This window comes from Marmota flaviventris, chromosome 6 (genome assembly GCF_047511675.1).
Source record: "Marmota flaviventris isolate mMarFla1 chromosome 6, mMarFla1.hap1, whole genome shotgun sequence".
NCBI lineage: Eukaryota > Metazoa > Chordata > Mammalia > Rodentia > Sciuridae > Marmota > Marmota flaviventris.
The window spans coordinates 123,176,900-123,203,296 of record NC_092503.1 but is presented as its reverse complement, the minus strand read 5'-3'; the positions used below and the strand labels follow the sequence as shown (position 1 = coordinate 123,203,296).

The 26,397-nt window shown below is 44.8% G+C and overlaps 2 protein-coding genes and 1 non-coding gene across 5 annotated transcripts; all 3 read left to right on the top strand.

Annotated features, from left to right (window-relative positions):
* The first annotated feature begins 479 nt into the window (after window positions 1-479).
* Prr3 (proline rich 3) lies at window positions 480-6,086 on the top strand. Its single transcript, XM_027923050.3, has 4 exons — window positions 480-707; window positions 1,391-1,453; window positions 3,857-4,147; window positions 4,793-6,086. The coding sequence occupies exons 1-4, from the start codon at window positions 602-604 to the stop codon at window positions 4,897-4,899; spliced, it is 567 nt and encodes a 188-aa protein (XP_027778851.1). The 5' UTR covers window positions 480-601; the 3' UTR covers window positions 4,900-6,086.
* A 3,440-nt stretch (window positions 6,087-9,526) lies between these two features.
* On the top strand, window positions 9,527-25,853 carry Abcf1 (ATP binding cassette subfamily F member 1). Of its 3 annotated transcripts, none has more exons than XM_027923072.2 (25): window positions 9,528-9,656; window positions 14,862-14,908; window positions 15,846-15,938; window positions 16,073-16,199; window positions 16,341-16,378; window positions 16,459-16,566; window positions 17,712-17,786; window positions 17,864-17,977; window positions 19,017-19,112; window positions 19,365-19,487; window positions 19,908-20,008; window positions 20,084-20,169; window positions 20,460-20,599; window positions 20,687-20,835; window positions 21,159-21,242; window positions 21,445-21,569; window positions 21,775-21,887; window positions 21,993-22,164; window positions 22,506-22,580; window positions 22,670-22,740; window positions 24,133-24,165; window positions 24,251-24,419; window positions 24,719-24,783; window positions 24,865-24,937; window positions 25,079-25,853. In XM_027923072.2, exons 1-25 carry the CDS (start codon window positions 9,584-9,586, stop codon window positions 25,243-25,245), a joined length of 2,517 nt encoding a protein of 838 aa, XP_027778873.1. In that variant the 5' UTR covers window positions 9,528-9,583; the 3' UTR covers window positions 25,246-25,853. The 3 variants fall into 3 exon arrangements, with proteins under 3 accessions (XP_071469650.1, XP_027778873.1, XP_027778872.1); XM_027923071.2 differs by having other exon boundaries at window positions 16,070-16,199; XM_071613549.1 differs by lacking the exons at window positions 24,133-24,165; window positions 24,251-24,419; window positions 24,719-24,783; window positions 24,865-24,937; window positions 25,079-25,853 and adding an exon at window positions 24,522-24,712 and having other exon boundaries at window positions 9,527-9,656; window positions 16,070-16,199.
* Window positions 23,218-23,354, top strand: LOC114081640 (small nucleolar RNA SNORA42/SNORA80 family). The gene has a single exon (XR_003580836.1). It is a non-coding gene; the product is annotated as a small nucleolar RNA SNORA42/SNORA80 family (small nucleolar RNA).
* Window positions 25,854-26,397: the final 544 nt, after the last annotated feature.

The window sequence follows — 26,397 nt, the reverse complement described above, 5'->3', positions numbered from 1 at the left end:
AGGAATAAAACCAGGTTGCTGTGTTACACTGGGGGCACGGTCAGAGGTCTTGAGGGACGGGTGGAGGTTCTGGGTGCCGACCTGCTGGGACCCAAATTCCCTGTGGGAACGACGAGAAGAAGCAGGCTTATAGATCCTAAGTGCAAGCGCAGGCCAGAAGAGAAATCCAGTTGGGACAGGACTTTTGGAGACGGGTCCGAGAGCACGAAGTTGTGCCTGCAGCCGTTACCATAGTAACCGCGGACCGGATGTGGCGATTTTAAGACGCGACAGGCCTTTCCTCTCAGGCTTTCTGGCCCGAAAGCTTGCCGACTCTGTGGCACTGTGAAAGCTACTTTTCACCGTGGAGAGAGTTTTTTAAGCACTTGTAGAAACGCGGCAAAGAGAAGAGTTAGTGTTTTCGCTCTGCCTGACAGAGATATAAGGAGGCGGTTTACATGAGAATGCAGCCACAGCAAAAAGTTCTCAGCTGCCTTCCGGAAGTGGAGTGGCGGGAACCTTGGCCTCAGTGCCCACCGCCCCCCGGAAGCGGAAACAGAATCTCAGCGTGCCCCTTCCTCACTGCCCTCCAAATCCCGCTGCAGCCATTGCCGCAGCCACGATGCCGAAACGAAAGAAGCAGAATCAGCAACAGCAGTCGCCGCCACAGCAGCCACCACTGCCCGAGCGGGAAGAGCCTGGAGATGAGGAGGATGAGAGTCCCATAGGTGAGGGACCTGGGAAGGGTGTGCACATGCTTGTCAGCCATTCCAGACGAGGGGCTAGGACTGCTAAAGTGCGGGGGAGGGGGCTCTAACGGAAGGAGGAAGGGCGCACGCGCGGGGGTGGGGCAGAGGAGGCCTGTTGATGGTAGAACCTTGAATGAGGAGTTCTCCTACTTGAACCCTCAAGCTCAATCCCAGGCCCAAACCTTTCTGGACCAGGCGGAGGAGGAGAGGGCAAAGAGCCCGTTTCCGCAGCCGCCGAATGGCAGGGGAGAGGGGCAGTAAAGATCACATTGCGATGACAGGGTTGACAATTTGTGACCACATTTCACAGGGAAGGTGGAAGTACAGCCTTCTGTAAACCACTCCCCTGAGGAAAGGTCTGATTGGCCAGCAACTAAAGGTTGAACCTTTGGATTATCTCTGAAATCACCTGGGATGTTATGGATAGTAGCAGTGTAAGGCAAAGATAAATTGTCAGTGCCCTTTGATTGAGTCTCCACTTTTTGCCAAACCTGAAGCAGCTTTACAAAGGACAGATAGACGAGGTGAGAATTTGCAACACCGTTGAGAACATAATTGATCTTACAGAATGAATTGAGAAATGAGTAATAGAACAAAAACACATAAAGGAACATCAGTTCTTTAATCTGTTTTGATGACCATATTTTCGTGTCTACTCTTAGGACCACCCAGCCTTCTGGGCCCTCCTCCCATGGCCAATGGAAAGCCTGGTGACCCCAAGTCAGGTGAGGAGGAAGGGCCCTGATTTTTATTTGAGGCCCAGAGGAAGGGAGCAGGGGAGGGAGTAAAACTCATCAAAGACTTAAAGTAAAAAAATTGAGGATTCTGTATCTGATGAATGGAGAAAAGTTGTGTATTCACGTCTTTGAAAACTCAATGTTGTAAAAGTTGTCATTTCTTCCTAAAGTAATCTCTAGATTCACTGCATTTCCTCTCAGAATACCTGTCATGTTTTTGTGGAAATAAATATTATATGAAAATGCAGAGGATATGGGTGAGAGACCACCAAAACATTCTTACAGTAGGAGGGCTTACTATGAAAACCAAGACTTACAGTAAAGCTCCAGTAGTTATAAAAGTGTGATTTGGGCACAATAATGGATATATAAGTCAATAGAACAGTTTAGCATCCAATAATAGGCCCACAGATCTAGGAACACTTTGTGTATGTAAAGGTAGAACTGAAGAAGTAGTATTTTCAATAAATGAAGCTGAACTGATTGGACATTCATGTGGAAAAAATGAAATCTGACTTCTTCAGATTTCAGTGATCAGATGCAAATGTCAGTCCAAGTGAACTGAAGTGTGAAAAGTGAAAATCATTCTTTTAGAAAGTAAATTTGAGAAAAGCTAAGAGTTTTTAAACATGTATACTAATTATAAAAGAAAGATTGATAAATTAAACATCAGATAAGCATGTGTTAATCATGGCATCATTAAGAAATTAACAGAAAGCCTTAGAGAAGAAGATATTTGCAACAAATATAATCAATAAAGAGTTTATATATAAGATATATAAGGAACTCTTTCTGAGACAGTCCATTAGAAAAATTGACAAAAAAAAAAAAAAAAGAAAGGCACCTTATAAAAATGGAGATCTAAATACAAGAACATGTGACCATGTACTTAATATCCTTAATTATCAAATAAATGCAAGATTAAACATACTACTTTGAAATTAGAACTGCATTGAGGGGATTGTAAGATGGTACAACCATCTTTCATAAACAGTATGGAAATTCCTCAAAAAGTTAAAAATAAAGCTACTATATGATCTAACACTCCTATTTCTGGATTTTTTATGCAAAAGAATTAAAAGGAGGGTCTTGAAGATTCACTGTAGCACTATTCATAGTACCCAAGAGCCGGAAGCAACCCGAATTTTCATTGTCAGAAGAGTGGATTCAAAAAAAAAAGGTGTAAACAAAATGCTGTCATACACTACAGCTTGGATAAACCTTGAGAACATTATGCTAAGAAATAAGCTGGTCACAAAAGATGGTGTGATCTTACTTCCATGAGTATCTAAAAATCACATTCAAAGAAACAAAACTGGGTACTGTGGTATGCACCTGTGATCCCAGCTACTCAGGAGGCTGAGGCAGGAGGAAGGTATTTGAGACCAGCCTAAGCAGCATAGTGAGATACCCATCTCAAAAAAAAAAAAAAAAGGAGGAGGAATAGAAAAAGAATTGGTGGGATGGTGGTTAGTAGTAGTCCAGGGGAGGGGCAGGGAGTTGTATAAAGTTTAAGTTTTGCAAAATAAAGTTCTGGGGAATTGTTTCACAACATATGAATATACTTAATACTACTAAACTGTGCATTTAAAAATGGTTAAGATGGTAAACTTTTATATTATGTAGTTTTTAACCACAAACAGTCTGCCACTTCTCACAACAGAAAGACACAATAACAAGTGTTTTTGAGGCTATGGAACTACTCCTTGGAGTGTAAATTGGTACCACTACTTTGAAACAAAGTTTGACAATATCTATTAAACTTGACTATCTGTTACACTTGAATGTGCATACGCTCTTTGACCCAGCAATTCCTCTGCTACCTATATACTCAACAGAAATACATACGTATGTGTAATAAAGACATATATAAAAAATGTTCATAGCAACATTTCTTGTTATAGCCCCAAACTGGAAACCACCCACATGTCCATCATCAGTAGCATGGATAAATCAGTTGTTTATATGCATGCAATGGGATACTACACTGCAATGAAAATGAATGAACTACTGCTACAGGCAACCTGGATGAATCTCACAAACATGATGTTGCGCGAAAGGAGCCAGACACAAAAGAATACAGACTGTATGATTTAATGTATGCAAAGTTCAAAAACAGGCAAAAACTAATCTGTGATGTTACAAGTCAGAATGGTGGTTACATTTGGGGAGGGGGAAGGGATACATGGGTGGGTCTTTTGAAGTGCTAATAAGGCTCTATCTCTTCACCTAGGTGGTAGAAACACAGGTGTGTTTGTTTTGTGATAATTAAGCTGTGCACTTAAAACTGGTTTATATTTGTCTATATGCTGTACTTTGGGGGAGGGATCAGGCTTCTGTGTCAGGATTAAGCTGCCCATTGGTCACCTTTCTGTGTCTTTCTTTGTCCAGCTCTTCACAGAGGTCCTCCAGGATCAAGGGGACTGATGATTCCACCACTGCTGAGTCTCCCACCTCCTCCCCGGGGCAGAGGCCCAATCCGGGGAGGCCTCGGCCCCAGGTCTGGCCCATATGGTCGTGGTTGGTGGGGGGTCAGTGCTGAACCCCCTTTTCTGGGGCCAGGCCATGGGGGTCCCTCCAGGGAAAGCTTTCACAAAGAGCAGAGAAACCCTCGAAGGCTCAAAAGCTGGTCTCTTATCAAGAATACCTGCCCGCCTAAGGATGGCCCCCAGGTTATGGAAGGTGAGGTCCACTTTGTTATGCCTGTGCATATTTCATACCCATTAAATCCCAGTGGCCTAATTCTCAGGATTCCCACGACTCCTCTCTTTGGGGCTGTATTTATTTATTTACTTACTTATTTTATTTTTTCCCCCTTTTGTGATTCTGGGGATTGAATCTAGGGCCTCGGGCATGGCAGGTAAACACAATACCACTTAACTACACCCTCACCCCCTGGACCAACTTTTTTTTCCCCCCCTCTAAGTACTGGGGATTGAACCTGGAGTATTCTACCACTGAATTATACCCCCAGCCCTTTTTATTTTTTAGAGACAGGGTCTCTTAGTTACCCAGGCTGGCCTCAAACTTGGCCTCCTGCCTCCGTCTCGAGTCACTGAGATTGCAGGCATATATCTATACCTAGAAGAACTAGTCCTAAATATTCTTTCTCCCAGGAGAAAGACTACCATTTCAAAATCCTAGAGGGCTAGGAGTTTAGTTCAGTGGTAGAGTCTGCACGTAGCACACCCAAGGCTCCTGCCAAAAAAAAGCCAAAGTACCTGTAAGTAGTAGAAGGTAGCAAATCTGGCTTTATCTCTGCTTTTCATGGCATTTGTTTTCTGTCTTACTCAGATTTAAATTTACCTATTTTTCACTTGTCCACAGACAAATCTGACCGCCCCGTCTGTCGACACTTTTCCAAAAAGGGCCACTGTAGATATGAAGACCTCTGTGCCTTCTACCACCCAGGCGTCAATGGACCTCCTCTGTGAGACTGTGCCTTCCCATCCAGGCTGGAAGGAGCCCTCTGTGACCCAGTGGCCATGTATTTCCCTGTGGCCCTGTGATGGCTACTGTGAGGCTCTTCCACCCAACACCCTCGGTCAATGACACGTCCACCCCCATCCACCACCTCCCTGGTTTGGGGTCCAGAGTTGTGTTTCATCACTGGTGCGCAGCGCGCTCTGTATTCTGATCCAGCCTCCAGAGACATGCCTTCGGGACCCCTTCTTGCTCCCTTCAACTGCCTCCTGGATCTTCTTCCCTTTCGCCAAATGACTGCTGAACAGGAAACCTCTTTGGTGCTGTTTCTTGTGCATCTGTCCACCTGTCCCCAGTACTGCCCTCAATTCCTGAGAGCCCTGGAGCGGTTTCCTACCCGCTTTAGCTGCTTATTTTAAGTCCTTTTTATGTGACATCCCAGTGTTTTCAGCTGCTTGGGAAACTCGCCAGGTTTTCTGACCTGGGGTCAAGTTTGGGTGACTGGTACAGAGTTGCTCCCTGAAAGGCAACTGCCCCTGCTTTTGGATTTCGTAGTTTCTCTGTCAGTAGCATGATCCCCACCGCTCTGGTCTGTGATCACTGTGCTTTGTGAAACTGTGCATCCCCTCGTAGCCTCTCAGTGTCCGTGGCATTTTTGTGATTTCCCAACACTAGAATAAGTTTTTCTGCCAAAATGAGTGAGGCTCTTGGTGCCCTCTAGACTTTCCCCACATCCCAACTTGGGAGAATCGTGAAACTCCACAAGACTGCCTCCCTGTACTTCTCCTGGTGTTGATTATTCTTGGTCTGACACAGGCCAATGATGTCTTGTAAAGCCTCAGATGGGCCTCCCTACTCAGCTCCTTTTCAGCCTGTTTTAGTTAGACTATGTCATTGTGAAGCCACCAGCCCTTTCATTTGAATTCTGTGAATCTCCACCTGGCCTATCTGTGGGTGGAACCTGGACAGTACTGTTGCTCTCTTCTGACACTCTTCCCTCACATCCCTGGCACTGGTTGTTTTCTGTGAAAACGGCAGTGAACAGGTTCAGTTTTGAGCTGGCCCTGAGGAAATGGGTCAGGAGTTGTGTGGGCAAGAGGGAGGGATGAGAGCGTTGGAGAACTGAGAATGAATTTTTTTTCTTTTTAACATTTTTTTATATTAGTAATAAACGCAGTGGAAACCAGCATTTCCTTAATCCCTGTGTTCTAGTCATTCAGATGGTGGTGATGGAGAATGCAAGTCTCTTCCAGCCCAAGAGAATTTTGGGGTTCCCTTTAGCCAACAAGCATCAACCAAACCAGGCTACATTGTGGTCAAGGGCACAGAAGAAAGGAAAAACAGGTGGCTGGGGAGTAATTTTTATTTTATGTTTGTCAGTTTGTGTATATGAAGTAGAAATGATGAAGCAGTCAAATGCCCTATGACTGAGTTCCTGTGGGCAAGGCAGTATACCAGACACTAAAAGATAACAGTTAAAACCAGTTGCATTTTAAATCTCCTTCCAAGGAAACATGTGTTCATCAGAAATCACAAATAGCCAAGTACCACATGCTTGTATTCCCTTGCTACTCAGGAGACTTGAGGCAGGAAGATCACAAGTTCAAGGCCAGCTGGGCAGTTGAGTGAGACCCTGTCTCAAAAAGTAGAAAGGGGGCTGAGATTGTAGTTCAGTATTATATTGTTTGCCTAGCACATGTGAGATGCTGAGTTCAATCCTCAGTACTACATGCAAATAAAATAAAGGTACTGTGTCCCATCTACAACTAAAAATGTTTAAAAGAAAAGGCTGAGGGTATAGCTCAAGTGTTAGAAGCGTCTCTGGGTTCGATCCCTAGTAGTGAAGGGGGGGACACACAAATACCTGTGAAATTAGAGAGACAGTGAAAGGGGAGAGTATAACATGATAAAGAAAATCAGAAAGGGAAATGATACCCAAGATAAGTTCTGAAAGAAAGAGGTGGGATGGGAGGGTAGTCCCAGTAAAGGTGTTTGATAGAGATGAAGGATGTGGTAAAGAAGGTAGAACAATGAGAAATTGACCACTCAGGGTTGCAAACAAGGATTTAGATCTTAAAGGAATTTTAAAGTTTTGCATACTGGTGAGGATCATGGATCCATTGGGTTTTTCCAAAACAGATCCATTTGTAGCTGGGTGCAGGGCACGCACCTATAATTCCAACAGCTTGGGAGGCTGAGAATCATGAGTTCAAAGCCAGCCTCAGCAATGGCGAAGCACTAAGCAACTCAAACCCTGCCTCTAAATAAAATACAAAATATGGCTGGGGGTGTGGCTCAGTGGCTGAGTGCCCCTGAGCTCAGTCCCCAGTTTCCAAAAGAAAAAAAAAAAAAACTCCATTTATATGGAAATGGCCTGGCTAGAAGGTTGCTTCAGTTAGTACAGATGAGCTGTGATGGTGGCGTAGATTTGGGTAGTCAAGTTGGAGAAAAGTAGACATTTGTAAATAACAGGTCAAAATGAACATACTTTTAGATTTTCTCCAGGTTATTCTGGCTTACATATCTCTGTTAAAAAAACAAACAAACAGGGCTGGGGATGTGGCTCAAGTGGTAGCGCGCTCGCCTGGCATGCGTGCGGCCCGGGTTCGATCCTCAGCACCACATACAAACAAAGATGTTGTGTCCGCCAATAACTAAAAAATAAATATTAAAAAATTCTCTCTCTAAAACAAACAAACAAACATTTTACTGTATGTGCAGTTTATCGTAGCTGAATCATACTGGGAGAAAATAGGCAGCCACTAATTTTGGCTTGTTTAAGTTGTCTTAAGACATCCAAGCATAGGTAAGTACTTGGATGGATATACAGGTTTTGACAGATTACTAGAAACATTGATATGTGTCATCTGCATATAGGTGATGGTTGAAGCCACAATCATGCATGTATTCTAAAACACCTACCATGTCTCAGATAACCAGGCTTAAGTATTACAGTTGTAATGCCTTAAGTTAGTCTTAAGTAAACAGTTAATTTCTCTCACAAGAGATAGTCCAATGCATATGTGACAATCATGCCACCACAAGGCCCTTAGGTATTTAGAACACAGAACTGCTGGACATGGTGATGCATATGTGTAATCCCAGCCACCACAAAGCCTGAAGCAGGAGGATTGCAGGTTTGAAGATGGTCTCAGCAACTAAACGAGGCTGTAAGCAACCTACTGAGACTCTATCTCAAAAAGGGCTGGGATGTCAGTGGTTAAGCACCCTTGGGTTCAATCCCTGGTACAAAAAAAAAAAAAAAAAGAAACTCAGTTTTCAGTTCTATGGTCTACAAACTCATTCACAGTCCTAAGAAAGCTCTAGCTTCCTCATCCATGGGCAGACATGGCACAAGCCTATATAAAAATCCCTGCAATTTAGGAGCAGAGGCAGAAAGATTGCAAGTTTGAGGCCAGCCTCAGAAATTTAGTGAGACCCTGTCTAAAAAATAAAAGGGAGAAGCCAGTGAGATGGAAAGCAGTTACCAACTACTATCAAATGTTGCTGGGAAAGTGAGGAGGATGAAGTCAAAAGACTGGCCCCTGCCTGGAATAGTGATGCATACCTAAAATCCCAGAGTCTTGGAAGGATGAGGCAGGAAGATGACAAGTTCAAAGCCAGCCTCAACAACATAGAGATACCCTCAGAAACAGACCCTGTCTCCAATTTTTTTTAAAGCATTGAGGATGTAGCTCAGTGGTAAAGCACCCCAGGGTTCAATCCCCAGTGCCAAAAAGAAAAAGAAAAACTGGCCCCTGATCTTCAGGAGCTGACAAGGCTATACAATCAGTTTGCTCAAGCTCCCCTACCTACTGTTTTGTTTTGTTGCAGTATTGGGGATTGAACCCAAGGGCACTTACTACTGATCTAAATCCCCATTCCTCTTTTTTAGAATCTCTCTCAGTTGCCCAGGCAAGCCTCGGAATTTGCTACTCCTGCCTCAATCTCCAGAGGCACTGGGATTAGAGGTGTGTGACACTGTGCACTGGGCCCTTCATCTATTAAACAGTAGTTTGAAATCAACCCGCAAATTAATTGTGGTGATGGTTTAAAGGGTGTATGGATGCCAAAACTTATCAGTGTACACTTTGCATTGGATGTCATTTTACTGTATGTGCAGTTTATCGTAGCTGAATCATACTCAGCAAAGTAATCATCTAGGGAAACAAAAATAGTGAGCTCAGGCTTGTTGCACTATGATTTATGTGCTGGAGTTCCTCGTTTACACCCGTACATTTCGGGATTTTGTTACACATGTCAACAACACTGGACCGACAAGCCTATTTTTTAGTTGATGAACTCTACTGTCTTTTTTGCCCCTGATCAGTCATACGGAAATGTTAGAAGATAGCATTCACTTTTTAATAAAAAGTATGCCTCAACTACTTAATACTACCTAGAAATCCTTATGTAAATTCTTTGGGTCTGTCAGTGTCACGGGGACACTGGGTCAGGCTTCCCCGGCAGTCATAAACGCGTTGCCGACGCAAAGCCAGCTGGTGGACCACAGCCCCGCCCCGAAACTGCAGGCCACGCCCGCTAAGTGACGGGCGGCGCGCACGTGGGCCGCCGGGGGCAGGGGCGGAGACGACCGTGCCTGCCTGGAGAGCCCACCCCGTTCGGGGGAAATCCACGCCACCGGAAACGGAAATAGCACAGGGCGCCGCCAGGGTAGCAGTAACTGCCACCGCAATGCCGAAGGGACCCAAGCAGCAACCACCGGAGCCCGAGTGGATCGGGGACGGAGACAGCACAAGTCCCGCAGGTGAGGATCGTATGTACGGAGGAAACGGGAGAAGAGAGAGGAGAAGGCGCATGCCTTAGGAGGGGTTACTAGGCGCGAGAGTCGTCAGGCCCGTGCCCGGGGTCGTGCGCATGTGTGCTGTGGTGCTGGGAAGTGTTTGCCCCGGCAGGAGAGTGTTTGGAGTGGGGAAAGGAAAAGTGCCAGAATATCGTTTGTGAGCTTACAAGGGACTAGGCACGGGACAAGGAGGAACATATGGTATCTAGGGAGATTTGGAGAGAAATGAGAAGGTCCTCCATTCTTTTATTTTGGACATCTCCATCACTCTGTATAGCTCAGCAACGTAGAAACTCCGCCTCGAGCTCCCCTGCCCCAGCGCGCGAGCGTACATCGCCTAAGTCCATTATCCCTCTAGTTTTTCAGGAAAGGATGACTCCTTGTGTGCTTTTTCTCCTTCTGGGCCTTTTTTTGTGACAGCTCCATCTAAATCAACTGGAGCAAGGCTATAGATTTTGGATGTTAGAATAGGGTTTAAGATTTACTTAAAGCAAAGAATGTGGAGCGCTTGTTTTCAGTTAGGTATGGTGTATACTGCTTTGGGAGTAGAAAGAAAAAAACATGAAGACATCTTCGCAGACTTGAAGTGACTTCAAGGAGTAGATAAATGGACACAAATAACCACAATAGGTACACAATGAGTAATGTTACAAGCATTTATTGGATGCGTACTGTATACAGGTATTGTGCAGAGTAACTGGGAATCTAGAGATTAAAAATAAGCTTTTTTGCTGGAAGTAGTGATGCAGATGCATGTAGTCCCAGCTACTCAGGAGACTGAGGCAGAAGGATCACTTGAGACTAGTAGTTGGAGACCAGTCTGGGTAACATGGTGAGACCCTGTATCAAAAACAAAAGAAACACAAAAAACATGCCTTTCCCTCAAGGGGCACCCAGTCCAATAGAAGGGATAGAGCTTTCACCCCAGTGACTGAGGAGTGTGATGAATGTGCCTGAGAAAGCAATGGGACTGTAGAGGAACATTTCAGACAGGTAAAGTAGGTATGTCAGCAAAGCCTCCTAAGAATATGAAGTAGCTAAGTTTATTCTTGAAAGATCAGATAAGTTAGCAAGGGGAAAGAGCATTCCAAGTAGAAGTAGTTTGTGTAAAGATAGAAATGTAGGTGAGCCTGACTGGCACCTTGTGACTGTTGTGGAGGGGTTGAGAAGATGTGCAGGCGAAATATATGAAAGATTTCAACTGCTCTTTCAAGAAGTTTAATCCTAAAGGCATTAAGAGGGAAGTGAATTAAATAACTGAATGATAGGATCAAGTTTATCCTGTTGACACCGATCAGTCGAGAATGGCCTTGAATTGGTTGATAGAGACAGGGAACCTATTTTGGAGGCTCTGGCAGTGATTCAGGTAAGAAGTGGTAAGAGAATGAACACCACAAAGAGTTACTAAGGAAGTGACATGGACCAGAACTAGGATGAAGGGTAAAAAATTAAAACTGGGTGTGGTGGCAAATGCCTATAATTCCAGCAACTTGGAAGGCTGAGGCAGGAGGATTGTAAATTCAAAGCCAGCCTCAGCAATTTAGTGAGGCCCTAGGTAACTTAACACTGTCTCAAAAAGGGCTGGAGATGTGACTAAATGATTAAGTGCCCCTGGATTCAATCCCTGGTTTAAAAAAAGGAGGGACATAGTTTGATTGTATTAGTCTTTGGAGGAAATTAGCATGTTGTCAGGGCAAGCTGATCACATCATTCCTTCTTATGTACTTGGGTGGGTCCTCCCTTTTAATGTATTTAGGATTGAACTCCTTGGGCTGGCATGTAAAGCCTTTTGTTATTGATTTTACTCATCTTTCCAATCCTATCACACTAGTGTCTAATACTGGGATCAGATTTTGAAATGTATTCTGGATGGGGGATACAGAGTAACTGAAGATATAAGAATTTCAGGGAGGTGGGGCTGGAATTGTGGCTCAGCAATGGAGCGCTCGCCTAGCACATGCGAGGCCCTGGGTTGGATCCTCAGCACCACATAAAAATAAAGTAAAGATATTGTGTATCCAACTACAACTAAAAAATAAATATTAAAAAGAAGAATTTCAGGGAGGGCTGGGGTAGGTGGCTCAGTGGTAGAGCACTTGCCTAGCATGCATGAGGCACTGGGTTCAATCCCTGGCACCACATAAAAATAAATAAAATAAAGGTATTGTGTCCATCTACAACTAAAATATACATGTGTATGTATGTGTATGTAAAATTCAAGGGACTTCATCAGGGATCAGGGAGATGCCAATGTCCAGAGCATAGGTGGGAGTAGGAAACAGAAAGGATAGGAGACTGTGATTGCCCTTCCTTGTCTCTGGTTTTTTAGCAAAGTAGATGTTCAGTAAAACTTTCCTAACTTAGCTTGGCTTGATTTCATGTGTCTGTAATCCTATCAATTTAGGAAGTTGAGGCAGGAGAATAACAAGTTAGAGGCTATCCTGAGCAACTTAGTGAGATCCTGTCTCAAAGAATAGAAAGGATTGGGGATGTAGTTCAGTGCTCTGGGTTCAATCCCTACTACAAAAAAAGAGAGATTTCTGTGGAATTCCTGGAATTCTGGTTTTGAGAATTCAAGCCTAAGAATATTTAAGCTATTGTGGTTAGTTGCTTTGTTTGTCATTATTGTTGTTGTTTTTGTCTTGTTAAATGATTATAGGAATGCTTTAGATGAATATATGGTTTCTATGATAGTGGATAGGCCTGGCATAAAGAGAAATCAAGAGGCTGGTAACTCTCTCTCAATCTGATGGGTGGCAGAGATTAGACATAGTCCTCTACCTTCAGGGAAACAGAAGGGAGGAGCTGAAAGTAATCCAGTCAGCAGACTTTTTTTTTTTTAAACAGGTGATTGACTCAGGGACACTCAACCACTGAGCCATATCCCCAGCCCATTTTTTTTATTTTATTAGAGATAGGTTCTCACTAAGTTGCTTAGTGCCTCGCCATTACGGAAGCTGGCTTTGAACTCGAGATTCTCCTGTCTCAGCCTTCTGTGCCGCTGGGATTACAGGCGTGCACAACCGTGCCCACCAAGTCAGCAAACTTTTATTGACCTCCCACTTTTGCTCCCTGTGAATACAAATTAAACTGTTCAGGTGGCTTTTTAGAATGAAAAACTAACAAACAGGTAAATATGACATTGTGATCTGTGTTATTAATGTATGAGCAGAGCAGATGGGGCATGGACCCAGCTGTTTTTCACTTACCAGATAACTATTTACATGGCCTACATACAACATATCATACATAGCATCCCAAACTGAATTCATGAAATCTTCCTATCATTCCCCACATGGAAGTTGAAATTGGGGGAAGGGATCTTTTCCACTCTCTCCTAAATTAGTGAATGGAACCAATAATCAATTAATTTTGGTAGCTAAAAAGATAAGAATGGCTAGGTGTGGTGGCTCACGCCTATAATCCCAGCAGCTCTGGAAGCTAAGGCAGGAAGATGGCAAGTTCAAAGCTAGTCTCGGCAACTTAGCAAGGCTCTAAGCAACTTAGACCCTATCTCAAAATAAAATATAAAAAGGGTTGGGGATGTGTCTCAGTGGTTGAGCGCCCCAGGTTCATTCCTGGTACCAAAAAAAAAAAAAAAAGAAATATAGGAATGGTCTCTTGCACACTCTCTTTTTCTTTTATTTTTAAAAATCTGTTTGTTCTAATTAGTTATACATGACAATGGAATGTACTTTGACCCATTATACATAAATGAACTGTAACTTCTCATAATTCTGGTTGTACATGATGTAGGATTACACTGGTCTTGTAATTATATATGCACATAGGGTCATACTGTTCTCACTTTTTTTTTTAACCACTGCCTCCATCCTATGAATTCTTTTTTTTTTTTAGTTGCAAATGGACACAGTACCTTTACTTTTATTTATTTATATGTGGTTGACAATCGAACCCAGTGCCTCACACGTGCTAGGCGAGCACTCTACCACTAAGCCACAATCCCGGCCCCTGAATTCTTGTTTCTCTCCTTGCCACCACCCTTAATCAAGCCATTGTTGTCTGTCTCCTGGACTGCTATGATGGACTCCCAACAGATTGCCCAGTACTCTTATTCACTCCTGTCTTTGCTCCACTTGAAGCCAGAGTGGTACTTCCAGGGACAAAAGTGATCATATACATAAAGGCCTTATTCATGATTATAAACGCCTATATATCCTCACTCATGATCATAAACACTTACTCCAGCCCTACCTTTGCCATTCTACCCTTCAGCCTCTAAGCTTTAGCCATAGTAAGTCTTTCTCTGTTGCCCAGTGGATATGCTTTCTTATAGCTGGACTTGTGTGTAGCACTGGAACCCCACCATGTGCCTACCAGCTACTCATGCTTCAGGTGTTAGCTTACAAGCCATCTCCACAGGGTGGATGGCACCAGAGATGAGGACAGTGGGGTTGATCCCTCTGCATACTGCCAAGTAGGCTTTACCTTTTTAGTTTTTAGTTTTGTTTTGTTTTCGTACTGGGATTTGAGCCCAGGGTTACTTTACATACCCAGTCCTTTTTTTTTTTTTTTTGCTTTGTTTTTGAGAGAGTCTCACAAAGTTTCCTCATTGAGTTGTCAATTCTGGCCTCAAATTTGTGATTCTCCTGCCTCAGCCTCCCGAGCTGCTGGGATTACAGGTGTACACCACTGTGCCAAGCTTGTAATTGCTTTTGAAAAATCTCTTCCCCAAGCTGAGCACAGTGGTAAATGCCTGTAGTCACAGTGGCTGGGAAGGCTGAGGCAGGAGGATCAAAATCAGCCTTAGCAACTTAGCCAGGCCCTAAGCAACTTAGTGAGACCCTGTCTCTAATAAAAATATAAAAAGAGTTGGGGATGTTGCTCAGAGATTAAGTCCCTTTGGGTTCAAATCGATACCAAGGTGGAGGGGACAAAGAAATCTCTTCCCAAAGCCCACACACTCCAGAGGGAAGCACAGTTGTCTCATTTGCTGCTTTGTTTGATGCATGGTAGCTGTTTAGTAAAGAGATACTTGTGGGGTGGGATAGGAATGCTAGAAATTGTGGGGCAGCACAAAGTCTAGGGAGTAATACTTGAGCTGAAAAACATCGCAGAGGTGTGAGGGCCACTGTAAGTTTAGCAGGGGAGATCAGGCAGCTTTGGAATTTGTAGCTGAGCATTTATGATGTCTGCTTAACCTTCCAGAAAAGGTGGTGAAGAAAGGGAAGAAGGACAAGAAGACCAAAAAGACGGTGAGAAAATGAGGGTTGAGGAAGAGCAATGACTGTGGGTGTTTCCAGGCAAAATAAATGGCCATACTGGGTGTGGTGGTGCACGCCTGTATATCCCAGCAACTTGAGAGGCTGAGGCAAGATACCATAAGTTCGAGGCTAGCTTCAGCAACTTAGCAAGGCTCTAAAGCAACTCAGCAGGACCCTGTCTTAAAATAAAAAATAAAGAGGGGCTGGGATGTGGCTCAGTGATTAAGTGTACCTGGATTCAGTCCCTAGTACTATAAATAAATAAATGGCTCTGTGAAGGTGAGTGAGAAGTCTGAGGGAAGGAAAAAACTTTTGTCAAGAGAGGGGCCAGAGCTGGGTACATGTAGTACAGCTACTTGGAAGGCTGAGACAGGAGGCTTACTTGAACCTAGGAGTTTGAGGCCAGCCTTGGGGCAGTACAGGTGAGATCCCCATCTCAAAACTACAACATTAAAAATAAGGTATCCTCTGTTGTTTTTTGGGTTTTTTGGTTTGGTTTGTTTTTTTTACATTATTTTTGTGTGTGTGTGGTAGGGAGGTGGCGTATTGGGATTGAACAAAGGATGGTGGTGCACGCCTATATATCCCAGCAACTTGAGAGCATTTACCACTAACCTATGGGTGCTTTAACTTATTGGGGTGCTTTACCACTAACCTATACCCCCATTCCTTTCCCCCCAGTGTATGCCTTTTTTTCCTTCCTGCCCCCCAAACAGGGTCTTGCTAGTTGCCCAAGTTGGCTTTGAACTTGCAGTCCTCCTGCCATAGCCTCCAAAGTTGATTGGGATCACAGGCATGCACCACTGTGCCAGGCCTTTTTTTTTTTTTTTTTTTTTTAAGAAAATTGAGAAGGGGACAAGGTGAGGGTAGGATGCAGGGCCTGATTGGTCTTGGAGCCACACTGAATCATATCTTAACTCCTTTATAGTTCTTTGAGGAGCTGGCAGTAGAAGATAAACAGGCTGGGGAAGAAGAGAAAGTGCTCAAGGAGAAGGAACAGCAGCAGCAGCAACAGCAACAGGTACAAGTGACAGGGGCCCCTAATCCTGGAGCATCTGGGGTCCACCTCCAGCCAACTCATCTGATGGGGAACATTCCTTGGTACAGAGAAATAGCAGGGGCCTTCATCCTCCCCTTTTCGTTTTCTTTCAGCAGCAAAAGAAGAAGCGAGACACTCGAAAAGGCCGGCGGAAGAAGGATGTGGATGATGATGGAGAGGAAAAAGAGCTTATGGAGCGCCTTAAGAAGCTTTCTGTACCTGCCAGTGACGAAGAGGATGAGAGTAAGTGACCTGAGGGAAAGTAGGTACATGGATTCCTTGCGTGATGTGGAATGCCTCATGTTTTGATTGTGGATGTGGATAAAATGGAGGAGCCAAGCAGAATTCTCTTATCAACCTCATCTTTTCCCCTTGTCATTTCAGTACCTGCCCCAACACCCCGAGCAGGAAAGAAGACCAAGGTGAGCCATTGTTGTGGTAACCAAAGACCCTAAGCATGCAGCGGTGACCATCACATTGACTTTTGTGTCCCTTTTTTTAGGGTGGTAATGTTTTTGCAGCCCTGATTCAGGATCAGAGTGAGGAAGAGGAGGAGGAAGAAAAGCATCCTCCTAAGGCTGCTAAGCCAGAGAAGAATCGGATCAATAAGGTGAAAGTGATGCAGTTACACCCCATTCTGGCCACAGTGTGGTAGTTTTCTGCTTTAAACTTAGCTGTTCTAGATTTATCTTATTTAAACTATCAAAGCCATCTTTTAAAAATACTCTTTGATCAACTGGCCTGGTGGCACATGCTTATAATCCCAGTGGCCCTGGAGGCTGAGGCAAGAGGATTACAAGTTCAAAGCCAGCCTCAGCAAAAAAGAGAGGCGCTAAGCAACTCAATGAGACCATGTCTCTAAGTAAAATACAAAAAAAGAAGATGTGGCTTAGTGGTTAAGTGCCCCTGAGTTCAATTCCCGGTACAAAAAAATATTCTATCATTTAACAATCTTCAGTGATTCTCTTGCCTTAAATTCAAAATCTAAAATAAGGGCCCTTGGCCCTTGCTTTTTCACTTGGGACTCTTCCTTTTCCCATCAGCCTGACCACATGTTGGCATTCACTTTAATGATGTCAGTGTTGAAGCCTTTGTACTTCATGTTGCTTCTTTCCCTTCCCTGGAATCCTCCAAGCCCAATATCCAATACCTCTTCTCTAGATTCATCCTTCCAAGGAAGCCGTCCTTGCTGCATTGGTACCACCCACCCACTTTGTGCACTTGCCTGACTCAGAGTCCCTTAGCTTTACTGATGTTCTCTCACATGTGTTCTCTTCCATCCCCCACTTCCCCGAACCCAGGGATGCTTTACCACTGATTACATTGCCAGCCATTTTTAATATCTTTTTAAATATTTTTAACTTAGATGGACACAATGTCTTTATTTTATTTTTTTAATGTGGTGCTGAGATTGAACCCAATGTCTCACACATGCTAGGCAAGCAATCTACCACTGAGCTACAACTCCATCCCCTTTTTAATTTTGAGACAAGGTTTTCCTAAATTGCTGAGGCTGGTCTCAAAACTTGTGAGGCTCTTGCCTCATCCTCCTGAGTTGCTGGAATTGCAAGCATGTGCTGTCCTGCCCAGCTTTGCTGATGTTCTCGAGTTCTCTTTTGGGGGGCTTTTCTGGGTCTCATTTCTCCTGAGTAGTACTCAGTATCGTTAACTGGAATACAATAGGCTCCCTAAAAATGCTTGTACTCAGCAGCAGAGCAACAAACTAATTTCTGTGTGTGCTTGTGTCTCCTTCAGGCTGTATCTGAGGAGCAACAGCCTGGGCTCAAGGGCAAAAAGGGAAAGGAAGAAAAGTCGAAAGGGAAGGCCAAGGTGAGAGTGACTGACAGGAGGGGATACTGGGTCTCGAGAATTAGAGCATTTCACCATTCCTGTCTTTTCTCAATTAGCCTCAAAATAAATTTGCTGCTCTGGATAGTGAAGAGGAAGCTGAAGAAGATGAAATAACAAAAGAAAAGGAGCCTCCCAAACAAGGAAAAGAGAAGGCCAAAAAGTCAGAACAGGTATTTATCGTGCTTGGGGGAGGTTTGGGGAAGGACTGAGACTCTGTGGCCCTTCTGGGAGAGTTATGATGGGGGGCATTGTCACTACCATAGCAGGAGTCTGCAGACTTTCCTATAAAGGGCCACATAGTAAATATTTTTGGCTTTATAGTTCACAAATGATCTCTGTTGCGTATTCTTCCTTTTTGGTTTTTGTTGGTTTTAATTTTTTTGTATGTTACTAGGGATTGATCCAGTGGTGCTCTATCATTGAGCTACATCCAACTACCATTTTTATCTCACAGGCCATATAGAAACAGGCATCAGGTCAGATTTGGCTCATGAGCTATAGGTTTTGGCTCCTGATCCAGAGAGGAAAGAGCCCTACAGTTTATCTTAGTCAGGTCCAGATCTGCCATTCACTACCTGTGTGACCCTCCTACCTCTTGTTTTCTCAGTTTTTCCATCTGGGTGATGTACGGAATTCTAGTGTTTTCTAGAGTTCGTATAACTAATGGTTTATTTATTTTTGGTGGTGCTAGGGATTGAACACAGGGCCTTAGACATGCTAGGCAAGCACTTTTATCACTCTATTACACTCCCCTAACCCCGCTAAGTAGTTTCTAGTTCTGAAGTTCTATATTCTTCACTGGTTGTACATTAGGGCTGGCTGATCCTTTCTTTGCATGTTAATGTATAAACTACAGAAATTTATTTGATACAAATGAATATCATTTAAAACTCATTTATTCCACCCTCAGTTATATTTTCCTAAAAATTGTATCTCTAGGTACATAAACATTGTTACACTTCATATATTTATACCATCTGTGTTGTCGTATACTTAGTGGCAGAGACTAACAAAGTACTGCATGGAGAGCAAGGGGTGGGAGTGAGAATAAGATAGGATCCCAAGACCTCTCAGGATTGTGGGTGAAGGAGGACAGAACCAGCTGTGGAACTGGGACCAGGTGGGAGGGGAGTAAGGTGGGTATGTATGATAGAAATTCAAGTTATAGAAGGGTCTTTATTTTTTTCCATCATCCACTGCTTTCCACAGGGTTCAGAGGAAGGAGAGGAGGAAGAGGGAGAGTCTAAGGCAGATGATCCCTATGCTCACCTTAGCAAAAAGGAGAAGAAAAAGCTCAAGAAACAGGTAAGTCATTGGTTCTTAGTGGTCAAAATAAAGGCTTTTTTTTGTTGTTGTTTTTAATGATTTAACTAAGGCATATGTGAAGTTAGGGACAAGGCAGGAGAGCTTTGGGGACTACTTGAAGTAAAACAATTAGAACAAGGAAAGAATTATGCTCTGAACATCATCTTAGTGCCTGATGACATGGGATTGTATCATGATAACAGGAAACTGGCGATGATACAGATGACCTCCAATGTAGTTTTTCCTTCTCAGATGGATTATGAGCGCCAGGTGGCTTCATTAAAAGCAGCTAATGCTGCCGAAAATGACTTCTCTGTATCCCAGGCAGAGGTGTCCTCCCGACAGGCCATGTTAGAAAATGCATCTGATATCAAGGTGAGATCTGAGGAGTCCTTGTCCAACCTGATCACCTAGGAAGGAGTGGGTTCTCTCACCTGCCCTGAGTGGCTGTGGCAACCCTGGAAGTCGGGGTGTGAAAGGGCTACTCCACCAGGAAGAAAATGGGGAGGTATTTTCTGCATCTTGGGTTCTACCAACCTGAGCAAGGAGACAGAAAACACAGTGGAAGCAGAGGGGTCCACCTGGGGAGGGAAAAGAACAGGGTACACCAACCTGGCTAGAGATGGGAAGACTCCAATAAGAGGCAGTAGCCTGCTATGGTGAGAAAAGGGTGATTCTGCTGGAAGTAGGGGTTTGTCGATCTCCCCTGTAGGGCCAAAGCTGTAGCTCCTGTCCTAGAATGAGACTTCTTATGTTTTTGACCTTCCCCTTTGCCCCCTGTCCCAATGGCTGTAGCTGGAGAAGTTCAGTATCTCGGCCCACGGCAAGGAGTTGTTTGTGAATGCAGATCTATACATCGTAGCTGGACGCCGCTATGGGCTGGTGGGACCTAACGGGTGAGGAGATGGGACTGAAGGGGAAAGAAGGGATTTCTCCATGTTGGCCTGATCCTCATAGTTCTCATTCCCCAGCAAGGGCAAGACCACACTCCTCAAGCACATCGCCAACCGTGCCCTGAGCATCCCTCCTAACATTGATGTGCTGCTGTGTGAGCAGGGTGAGCCAGTGTGGAGAGGGAGACAGGGTGGGCAATTAGAGCAGAAGAGCCAGTCAAAAATATAAGTTGTGGTTGTGGAGTTGGGAAGGATATGAAGGAGGCTGGGGCCTGGGAAAGGGTTGCTAGAAAGACAGGAGAGGAGGATAAATGAAAGATTTGAGAATATCTTATTTGGAATAAGTACAAAGTGCTAGGAAAGGTTAGGCAGACCAGCACTGGATCTAAAGGGAAGAGAAAAATAGGTTCTGTGGGCCCAGAAGTGACCTGACTGTTGTCCCCCTGCCCTCCAGAGGTAGTAGCAGATGAAACACCAGCAGTGCAGGCTGTTCTTCGAGCTGACACCAAGCGATTGAAGCTGCTGGAAGAGGAACGACGACTTCAGAGGCAGTTGGAACAGGGGGATGACACAGCTGCTGAGAGGCTAGAGAAGGTAGAGGAGATGGCATAGGGGACATGGCTCAGACTTGGGGGGAGGGGTCTCTAGGCCCCCAGACATGAGTCCTCTTCTTCCTCCCAGGTATATGAGGAATTGCGAGCCACTGGGGCAGCAGCTGCAGAGGCCAAAGCACGACGGATCCTGGCTGGTCTGGGCTTTGACCCTGAAATGCAGAATCGGCCCACGCAGAAGTTCTCAGGCGGTTGGCGCATGCGTGTCTCTCTGGCCAGGTGGGCCATCTGCCTCACCACCTCCCTTCCAACCCCAAACTACTAGGGCCTTCTCACTTTTTCCCACTCTTTCAAGGCCAGTAGGGAGTTCTGAGGTCAACTTCTCTCTTACTATGTACATTTTGAGACCTTGGAGTCTTTCTCCATTTCTCTCCCTACCTGATGATATGTTCTTGTCAACATCTTCTGCCCAAAACCATCTCTGAAGAGAGGTTAGGAGGGAGTGTTTGTTTTCATGGGCTCTGCCTCCCGGAGGCTTCTCTGGGGTTTGCTGAGCAGGGATCTTCTTCCAGCCCTGACAGCACTGCCATTCTCTGCTCTAGGGCACTGTTCATGGAGCCTACACTGCTGATGTTGGATGAACCCACTAATCACCTGGACCTCAATGCTGTTATCTGGCTCAATAAGTGCGTTGCCCTGGGTTATGGCCTTGGGTCATTGGTTTCCCCATCCCTCCCTGCCCTCATTCCCTCTAGTTGTTGTCTGCAGTGCCCTTGACAGCTCCCAGTCCAGTCCTCCTCTTTTCCGGTCCTCCTCATTGCCTGTTTGCTTTTCCGGACTTGTCTGTCCCTTCACCATTGTGACACTTCCCTACTTCTCTGAACCCAGCTATCTTCAGGGCTGGCGGAAGACACTGCTGATTGTCTCCCATGACCAGGGCTTTCTGGATGATGTGTGTACTGATATCATCCATCTCGATGCCCAGCGGCTCCACTACTATAGAGGCAATTATAGTAAGTAGGGTTGTTTGTGAAGGGCAGGAGGAGAGATTGACCCTCAGTAGGTAGCCTGGGTAGCAGGGCTGTAGGGGCATTGTGATAACTGAATCTTTATAGATTTCTTAACAGTGATAGTCTTCCCCATCCTTGTCTATCCTCGGTTGTCCCTCTGCTAGAGAGAGGGGCAACCATTGAAACCGCTTTCCCTTTTGCATGCTAGTGACCTTCAAGAAGATGTACCAGCAAAAGCAGAAAGAACTGCTGAAACAGTATGAGAAGCAGGAAAAAAAGCTGAAGGAGCTGAAGGCTGGTGGCAAGTCCACCAAGCAGGCGGTGAATACCACTACCACTCTTCTCCTAACAGTGCAGGGGGTCTGTGGAACACCTTCCAAGAACAGTGTACTGGGTAGCATACAGATTTCTTTCTTTTCCCTCCAGGAAAAGCAAACAAAGGAGGCCCTGACTCGAAAACAGCAGAAATGCCGTCGGAAAAACCAAGATGAGGAATCCCAGGAAGCCCCTGAGCTCCTGAAGCGCCCGAAGGAGTATACTGTGCGCTTCACTTTCCCAAATCCCCCGCCACTCAGCCCTCCTGTGCTGGGTCTGCATGGTGAGTACTACCCACCGCCAACAGGAAGCACAAGCGTGTGCACCCAGACTCCAGCGATGCAGGGACCTTTCTTTTTTCTTTTCTTTTCTTTCTTTTTTTTCCAAACAGGTTTTTTTTAGAAAATATCTTTATTGTTTAGTTGTAGATGGACAATACCTTTATTTATCTTTATGTGGTGTTGAGGCTCGAACCCAGTGCCTCACATATAGGCAAGTGCTCTACCACTGAGCCATAGTCCCAGCCCCAGCAGGGACCTTTCTTTTCCTCTGAGGCCAGGACATTTAGGGTCACCTTTACAGTAACTGAAATGAGCATAAATTGCTTAATTTGCTGACTTTCAGGTGTGACATTTGGCTATGAGGGGCAGAAACCACTCTTTAAGAACCTGGATTTTGGCATCGACATGGACTCAAGGAGTGAGTTGGTATAGGGTGGTTTGGGTGTGGAACAGGAGTCACAGGGAGAGTTTTGGAGATCTCCTGGTTTGGTCATTTCTTTCTTTCAGTATGCATCGTGGGCCCTAATGGTGTGGGGAAAAGCACACTACTCCTGCTGCTGACAGGCAAGCTGACACCGGTGAGTCCTGGAGCCAAGAAGGGAGAGTATGAGAAGTGTGACGGCCCCCCTGTCCAATGGAGGCTAGAGTCAGGGAACCCCCTTGGTAGGGTGGGTTGAAAACCCCATCACAGATGATTCATCTCCCTAAGGAGTAATAGAGGAGGAGAGTGTAAATCAGTTTAGGGAAGAGAGAAAGGAAAGCCTGGGTTGCAGTGGGGGCACCTCTCCATGTTGAAGAAGCCAATTTTACATGTTACAAAAAAAATACACATCAAGGCTGGGCATGGTGGCACATGCCTGTAATCCCAGTGGCTTAGAAGGCTGAGGCAGGAGGATTAGGAGTTCAAAGCCAGCATCAGCAAAAACAAGATGCTAAGCAACTCAGTGAGACCCTATAAAATACAAAGTAGGGCTGAGCATGTGGCTCAATGTTGAGCGCCCCTGAGTTTAATTCCCGGTACCAAAAAAAGAAAAAAATAATAATACATAAGCTATGCATGGGTTTGGATTTATGCTGGGCCTGTCCCCTGGACCTCTAGCATAGTATCCCATACCAGAGCATACTCCGACCCTAAACCATTGCCTGGCCTCTGTGCCTGTAGACTCCTAGTGTTGAAGCAGGTTGTATAGTGGCAAAAAAAGAATTGTTTGAGCCAAGAGGAAAGTATAGATATGATTGGTATTTCTGTTTTGGTGGATACCTTTCTCCTTTTTTTCCTTTGCAAAGATACATTACTATTCTTATGAAGTGGGGTATCACATGAATTGTTATGAGCCTTCTCCAGATAACAATTATATTAAGTGTTTCTGTATGCTATTTATTATATACTCATATGTTTAGTTTATATGGTCTACCATAGTTTATTTGGTAATAGGTATTTGCAGGACTTTTGCAGAGTATTGTCATATGGTGCTTTAAAAAGACAGTAGCCTTTTCTCCTCTCCCAGTGGAGGGAAGACACACAAAGTAGATCTTTAGAAAGGTATTTTTTAAGTCTTTCCAGCAGCTGTCTTAAATCCCCATCTAAGGTAGAGGCCTTACCCTGTGCTATTCGTAAGTCTCACCATATGAAAGTTTGTTGCAGTTAATCCCTTCCTGGTTGTCCTTTTTTTTCTTCTTTCCTTTATTTTCCTTCTTACTCCTTTTGCCCCTTCTGATTTCCTGGGTGTGCGTTCATCCTGTTAGGATGTGTGTGTGTGCACTTGTTCCCAGCCCAGTTCTGGTGTTTTCTTTCAGAAAAGTTGGGATCTGGGGAGCCGGGGATATAGCTCAGTTGGTAGAGTGCTTGCCTCACATGTACAAGGCCCTGGGTTTAATCCCCAGCACCACAGAAAAAAGAAAAGTTGGGATCTGGAAGTGCAGCCCCTTTTGCCCTTTCCCTACCCTTACCACTTGCTTTTTCCTTGCAGACACATGGGGAAATGAGAAAGAACCACCGATTGGTAAGTTGACTTTGGAAATCAGGGACTGAAAATTGGGTAGAGGAAGCACCACTTTGATTGGTTACCTCCCTTTCCTCTTGGGCAGAAAATTGGCTTCTTCAACCAGCAATATGCAGAGCAGCTGCACATGGAGGAGACGCCCACTGAATATCTGCAGCGGAGCTTCAACCTGGCCTACCAGGATGCACGCAAGTGCCTGGGCCGCTTTGGCCTTGAGAGTCATGCGCACACCATCCAGATCTGCAAACTCTCTGGTACCACTCCAGGGGTTGGGGAAGATGCCCTCCTCATCATGTGTGTACACACTGTTCTAGAGCAGAAAGGAGAAGGAACCAAGAATTGGGGAGCCTTAGGGCACACATGGGTACTCTTTGAGGGTTACCTTCAGCAGTGTAAGATGGTGGGAGATATGATAGACTTCCTTTTTCTTTCTTCTTTTTTAAATTTTTTTAGTTGTAGATGGACACAATACCTTTATTTTATTTTATCTTTATGTGGTGCTCTACCACTGAGCCACAACTCCAGCCTTAGACCTCCTTTTTCTTTGTGACAGGTGGGCAGAAAGCCCGAGTTGTCTTTGCAGAGCTGGCCTGTCGGGAGCCCGATGTCCTCATCTTGGTGAGAGAACTGAATGAGAATGGGAAAAGAGTAACAGCAATGCAAGGTAGGAGTTGTAATGGCATTCTTCCTCCTCCATAGGACGAGCCAACCAATAACTTGGACATAGAATCTATCGATGCTCTGGGGGAGGCCATCAATGAGTACAAGGGTGGTAAGTCAGTTCTGAACATACCTTCCTTCTCCCATTGGAGACCAAGCTGTAGTGTCCTTTGGCTGGAACTCCTTTCTTTCCATGTTCTGATTCTTCTTTCTCCTTTCTCCCTGCCTTCTGTTCTCATCGTCTTTCTTCAAGCTGTGATTGTCGTCAGCCATGATGCCCGACTCATCACAGAAACCAACTGCCAACTGTGGGTAGTGGAGGAGCAAAGTGTTAGCCAAATTGATGGGGACTTTGAAGACTACAAGCGGGAGGTGTTGGAGGCCCTGGGCGAAGTCATGGTCAACAGACCCCGAGAATGAGCTTTCCCTCTTGGAAATCTCCTGAGAGACAGGCTTATGTGGCCTAGAAGTACCCCATTGTCTCCCTCTCCTTGGAAGCCTGCCTCTGCCCTGCAGCTGACCCAGCAACCACTTGGGCACATGAAGGTGGAGCTGTGACCAGGATCTGCTTTGATTGCTTCCTTTGAAAGATTTGTATGTGCCACTTTTCTTCAGACAACTGAGCTGACTTACCCTCAGAAGCCCTCTACACAAATAGAGGTGACCATCATTATCGTGGGGTTCCATCCAACCAAGCTTAGGTGGCCTCTTGTCTTGACTCATTCCTCAGAAGACTACTGCCTCTGATCTACCCTAAAGCTTCAGGCCTAGCTGCCCCCACGGGTTTTGAGTGGCGCTTTTCTTTTTTGATGGATTTAATGCTGACTTACACAAATATCCATTTGGACCTCAGAATTGGAGGCAGGTGTCTGAGGCCTGTGCTGTTATCCAGCCTAAGATTTGGTGCCTGTGGTCACTTGTCTGATTGGGGACCTGAGGGCAGGAAAGGAAAGCTGCAAAACTTGAATTTCCTTTTACACAGGGAAGAAATAAAGGAAAGGAGTTGCTGCTGCCTGTCACTGTTTGGAGATTCCTGGGTGTTGGAACTGTTTTTACTCAACGTTGATTTGCTTTATTTGGTTTTCTAAAAGTTTTTACTATCCCCCTTTCCCACTAAGACAGATGGCTCTATCTTGAGGTCTTTGTTCATTTTAGATAGAGTCTTACTGTTTCGGGATTCTCCCTCCCTCAACCACCCTCAGAAAAGACAAATTTTGCCAGGCATAATAGTGCATGTCTGTAATCTCAGCAACTAGAAACTGAGGCAGGAGGATCCCCAAGTTCGAGGCTAGCCTGAGTAACTTAGAGATGGGAATGTAACTCAGCAATAGAGCACTTCTGGATTCAGTCCCCAGCACCAAAAGAAAAACAGTCTCTACCTTTGTTGAACAGACTTGAAAAATAAATCATGGGCATATATGATATGATAAATTGTCAAATGTATAATACTCTAGAGTCAAAATTGCTGCATGTTCCAAGAATAGTAGGATTATCCAGGTATTATTTGGCAGGATCACTTGAGGGAGAGTGGACCTTTAAAAATAGTAAGGTTTTGAATAGTCTGAGAACAGG